This window comes from Diadema antillarum, unplaced genomic scaffold (assembly GCF_040938485.1).
Source record: "Diadema antillarum isolate AM-2024a unplaced genomic scaffold, OU_Dant_1.0 scf00000162, whole genome shotgun sequence".
Lineage (NCBI taxonomy): Eukaryota > Metazoa > Echinodermata > Echinoidea > Diadematoida > Diadematidae > Diadema > Diadema antillarum.
Genome location: NW_027271051.1, coordinates 1,022,501 through 1,028,304, shown reverse-complemented (window position 1 = coordinate 1,028,304; position 5,804 = coordinate 1,022,501). Strand labels below are relative to the sequence as shown.

The following is a 5,804-nucleotide window of genomic DNA, read 5'->3' as shown; positions in this document are numbered from 1 at the left end:
ATGTCAATATTTCGTGTACAGTGTGGGTCTGTGGACTTCAAATATCTTTGGTTGGTTTATAGGTGGAGTGAATGTTCTGCACGTGTGAACTGGTGAAGTGCATATCGTCTTACACCTCGTACTAACACATAAAGAGACCATACACACACCATTGATATTATGCGATCGTGTCGTCACAGCAAGAGCGTGAACGTGGCAGAGATTACACATTTCTCAACAACTCGCTTCCCTACGGAACTGTACATACAAATGGTAAATTGTACGCCTTTCGCTATTCACAAGTGACTGTGCATCATCACACGGACGAATCCATTCACTGAACGTGAAAATCCTAGAGCAATTTTGACTCGTAAAAAGTGCCCGAGTGAACGGCATCAAAATGCACGACTCAGGTGGAGCTGGTGCTACGAATCCAGTGAAAATATTTGCCAACATTTTTATATCATTTGTTGGCGCTGGAGTGCTCGGTTTGCCTTTCGCCTTCAAAGAGGTGAGTGTTTTCGGTCTGTCATCGCGTGAGTGGAAGTTCACGGGAAACTACCGGGTCGCAAAGCTACATAGTACGCGATACGGGCGGCGAAGGACGTGCTTACGCGTTGTTGCCGGTAGTGGAATGGTGCCGTCGTGCCATATTGTAAATGGGGCTATGGAAACAAAATATTTTAGATACTACTAGACTCTAGTGACACAACAATGTGTCAGCTGAAAATCACCATGATGTTAGGGAGTGTTGATACTTGAACTTGAAGGCTGATGAGTCAATAATATAGATTGCGAGAATGAAATGTGACGATGACCCTTGGAAAGTTGAAACCTTGTCATCAGATCAAGTTGAGAGTGAAGGTGTGTCTGTGTATTTAGATTAGTCAAATTTAGTCATAATTTCAAGGCCGCCTATGCGCATGGTTTGTTTAATAGCAAATGGATGTACGTTGGTTCTACCTGATATGCTGTAGCAAGCAAAAATATTTGCATGCTTTTAATTTTTTGCACCAGTTGTATGTCGCACGAAATATGTGCAAAATTTCTTCTTTGCGAAAATTTCCGCCTGTATACAATGTACAATAGCACTTAATTGTGTATTGTATATTGTACATGTAGAGTCTAAAATGCTAAAATAACTGTCCCGGAGGCCAGAAATGACAACAGAAGTTCTTCCTAAAGATCTGTTCTTCTACCACAGCTAATTCTAAAACTTTGTGAACTTATGAAATGTTTTGAAAGACACATCTGACTGATATTTAGGCTATACACAATGCAAATCATCATTGCTTGGCTTTCCCGTCACTATGTTTTAATTCATCAAACGTTAGAATAGATTGCATCGAATAATGCATGATCGTTATCTCCTGCCCCATAGTTACATGTACAGTAGATGATGCTCGAGATAACCAAATTGATTTCATGTAATCATCAACTACATCATGAAGTATGGTTTGGAATATTCTTCTCATACAGCTGTACATGTATGGAGCAGCAATACATGATCACATAAAGGGAGAGTCAAGGAGTGGGTAGATATTAATATAGGGATAACACTTTCTTTGTTTTGTGAAGGGGAGGGAAGGGGCAGTGAGCAGTTCATCAAAGTGACAAATTTGAGCTGTGTTTTCATGTAAAGGTGAGTGTGTTAATTTCACAGAAAATTTGAGAGGTGTTGCCTGTGTGACTGGTGCTAGTGAGATACTGTATCATCCATTGTAGAAATGTACTTTACAGAAGCGGATCTAGAGGGGGTTGGGGGGGTTGCAACCCCCCCCCCCCAAAAAAAAAAAAAAAAAAAAAAAAAATCCGGGGACCATTTACCAAAAATAGTGGTGTTTTAGATGCAAGAAAATGCCATTTTCACACACAGATTTTCAAAAATTCTCCCTACTGTGGGAGGGGGGACACCCCCCTCCCAAACCCTCCCCCCCTCGCTCGCTCCGCTCGCTTGGGCTCGGTCGCTACGCTCCCTCGCATTCCGCCCCCAACCCCCCCCCCCCTTTATAAAAAGCTACATCCGCCCCTGCTTTATATGACCTAAACACTCTGGTGATTACTGGTGACACAATATCATGGCTGGATGATGGAGCTTTCATGCTGAGCTGTGGTACCCAAACCTTAAGACTACTAGCACTAGTAGCAGAAGGTTCAGATCCACACATACAGACTTGTTTATGAAGTTTCCACACATTCTAAGGTGCAGTATGAGTGATTTACCTTAATTGTCTGTTTTTAAAATTTGTATAATAATGCATTCTTTGTCTACAGTTATAAACACAAACTTCCCTTTTATTTACAGGCTGGAATACTGGAAGGCATACTGATCATGCTGTTTGTTTCAGTTGTCAGGTATGTTCTTTAAACAAATGAATCTAAGTTTTATAATCTTCACCAACTTTTCATATGTATTTTAGAATGTCTAGTTTGCAAGTCTGAGAGATGTATATGACTGAGTAAAAACTTTCTTTGAAATGGTCATTACTCTGTCGTGTTTTTATGTGTGTACAATTGTAAAATTTTCCAAATCTTGCCTTGTAACAACGTAAAGAATTATTGAAACTGTTTGTGCTATTTGCTTATCTCTACCTGCACCAAGGAGGTTGTGTTTTTGCTGGCATTGGTTTGTTTGTTTGTTTGTTTGTTTGTATGTGTGCAAAGTAACTCAAAATTGTGAAAGGATTTGGCTGAAATTTAATAGGAAAAGCTAATAATGACACAAGGAAGAGATGATTAAATTTTGGTAGTGATCCAGATCCAGGAACTGTTTTTTTTTAAGGATCCAAAATGCGTGCTGAGCTTATAGTGAGTAAGAAAAATCTCTTTTGGTGAGACAACTAGAAATAGAATGGATTCTTTATCACATAAGTAGAAATAGCGCAATTTTTGTAGCACGATATCATTAATTACCTTTACACATGTACATGTAAATGAGCTGCTTGGTGTCGGAGGTATGCACTCTCCAAGTGCTTATCTAATTCTTTTACTTTTGCATGTACCAAAGTAGGTCACAAAGAGACATGTCAATTCTCAAAATATGAATGTGTGTGTGCAATGATTGTAAATGAATGAAATGGTTTTACGTGATTTCCTCCCCTGTTGTATAGTATGAAAGCAATGCTCCTGCTTATTGACTGCAAGTACAAGCTGGAGGAGAGGAAAGATGTGAGGAAGTTCTTCAAGGTGTCCCCGCTGCCGAGCCCAGATAAGCCAGGAGCAGAGGAGAAGGAGCAACTGATGAACGGCAGCAAGGAGGAGGGGGAAGGGGGAGGGGCGTCCAACGGGGACGTCTGCATCGTGACAAACGAAAAGGGCTCCAGGGCCGAGGTGAGATGCCACATTCAGTTGACGAAAATTATTAGCCCAAGTTACAATTCTTCCATCTCCACAATACAATTACAGGTGTAGTGGAATTATTGTTGCTTATAAATGTTTCAGAAGATATTTTTTCTTAAAGTCAACAAACAAACCCTCAGTCAAAAAGGAAGATTGATTTAACTGGGATGGGCCAAAACTACACTCATCAAGTCTTTGTCATAGTTTTGTATTACTGCTATTTTGTGAAAAGGACTAGTAATTTGTATCTTTCCGTAAGGAGCAAAGCAGCATATAAATCTCATGTTGTAAACATTTGCATTGTTGGATAAGAAACTGATATGAAGTTTAAAAAGAATACCGAATTCAGAAAATCTATAGATCTATAGAATTTATATGTTGTACCTTTCTTGTGTGGTGAATGTGTTGTATTTTGACTGGTCAAGTCCGTGAAGCTTGTATTGAATACATTTCATGGATCCATGACCTTGACTGCAGTGTTGTAATCATGTTTGTAACTTGTAGTATAGGTCAACACAATCATTGTGTATTTCTCAAACTATGAATACATTGTACATGTAAATTGTATACACATTCGTACTGATTTTGTGATATATTTGGGATAATACTGCTCAATCACAAAGGGGGAAGCTGACCTTTTTACGACTTTGTAATGTTGTCGTAGGGACAGGATATAAACAGTCATGATAAGTCTAGAAAATTTCATATTGAGACACATGAATGACACAGGGAATGTGCTCACTGCTATTCATGCTTTCTTCTTCTTCTTTTTTCAATCTCAAGTAGAATGCAAGACCAGACATATCAAACCTCAAAATTGATGTTTGAAGATACTTTGTTGGACTATACCGTATTTATTCACCTGTTCAGTTTTAGCCTGGGGAACATGTTGTGTAAATATACTGCACTAAGCATCTTATGTAAATATAACAACTCCTAGTTAGATCAATGAAAGCAGCCATAAACATGTGACATTAACATATTATGCGATACGGATGCCCCCTTCCTGAGAGAGAAGAGGACCTTTTTATGAAGGGTAATGACTTTTAGTGTAAGATCAATCTTTTCTTTTCTTTTTTCTTGATGGCAGAATTGATCATGACTTCACAGAATCACCACTTAGAGTTCTGTTAGCAGGAACTGTGCAGTGATGTTGTTCTGGTGTTTCCACTCTAATGTCATGAAAATATGCCACTAATTACTGTTAATGTTTTGCTTGTAATCTGCAGGAGAATGGTTCACTTAAAGAATTAAACTATGGTGATTTAGGTAAGTGTGAAATTGATATACTGTATTACGCAATAACTCCTTTTACCCTGTAGTAAAACTCCAAATAGGGACACACTTATATTTCATCCACGAGCATGGATGATGAGCCATGAAGGGATATCTTTATTATAAGACTGGTGATTTTTCTGCCATTATTTGTGTTTATGAGAGGAAATGCACTATACCAAATAACAAATTAATTTAGTGTTTACTTTACAGTGTGTGTAAAATTTAAGAATATTTGATTGTTCTCTTACTTAGAATAAACTTTAAATCAACCTGTAAGCAGTTATTTATTATCGCTTTTCTCTTTTCCAGTGCTGAACAGTCGTCATGACAGTGACTCACATACAAGATTAACCTGTCTGCTTTGATGATTCAACCAGTAATGAAAACATCAGACACTTAAAGTTGAAAAAAAAAATGTCTGTTTTTTAAGTATTAAAGGTAGAACAAACTGTCACTCTTTGTGAGAAGGACAAATTGACAAATGGTAGGGTAGTTCCGATAATGCCACAACCGGGGCAAGTCATTGTATGTTCTTGCGCTCCTCAAGAAATTTTGTGCATCATGTCTATTCCCTCACAGCATTTTATGCCGTTGGCAGCAAAGGGCGACTACTGGTGGAGATGTCTATAGTCATATCTCAAACAGGTCAGTGTCATTCGACCAATAAGATGTATTATCTCATAACCATAGACCATAGACGTACATGTACATGCAAGATACAAGAAAAAAAATGAACAAGATCAAAAACTGCCTTGCTGTGCAGTAATTCTATATGTGAGCCCTCCTAATGCAATTGTACCATCTCCAGGTTATTACACAGAATGAAGTTATCTTGTAAATTGTGAAGCAAAGTGCACTATATGAGTCCAAAAGATGTGAGACTTCAGAGGAGCTTCACTCTACAAAATCAAGGTTTTTTTTCCCCTTTCTTTTAAGATTCTAATCAGACTCTCTGAGATGCATTCATTCTCCCAGGCATACTCAACATCAGTTGTGGTTTACAGGAACTAGATACTTGAAATGCATTAAATTTTATCGGTATAGCATCGATAACCATAGAGACAAGTGAATGGTTAGTATACAGTGTGCAATATTACAATTATTGACTGAGGATAGTCCTGCTATTTCCCTCTGCTAGGTTTCTGCTGTAGCTATCTGATCTTCATCTCCACCAATTTGGCTTCCATCTTTGCTGGCCACCTGCACAT

General features: G+C 38.4%; 1 protein-coding gene across 1 annotated transcript in view; it reads left to right on the top strand.

The window, feature by feature from the left end:
• Nucleotides 1–317: 317 nt before the first annotated feature.
• LOC139722228 (uncharacterized) overlaps nt 318–5,804 on the top strand; it is a 14,075-nt gene continuing 8,588 nt past the window's right edge. Inside the window, exons 1-6 of the mRNA XM_071633539.1 lie at nt 318–490; nt 2,285–2,334; nt 3,090–3,325; nt 4,528–4,587; nt 5,176–5,241; nt 5,735–5,804. The exon at nt 5,735–5,804 is cut by the window's right edge and continues 81 nt beyond it. Of these exons, the coding sequence (XP_071489640.1) occupies nt 380–490; nt 2,285–2,334; nt 3,090–3,325; nt 4,528–4,587; nt 5,176–5,241; nt 5,735–5,804 (593 nt within the window). The 5' untranslated portion in view covers nt 318–379. The remainder of the gene's footprint in view (nt 491–2,284; nt 2,335–3,089; nt 3,326–4,527; nt 4,588–5,175; nt 5,242–5,734) is intronic.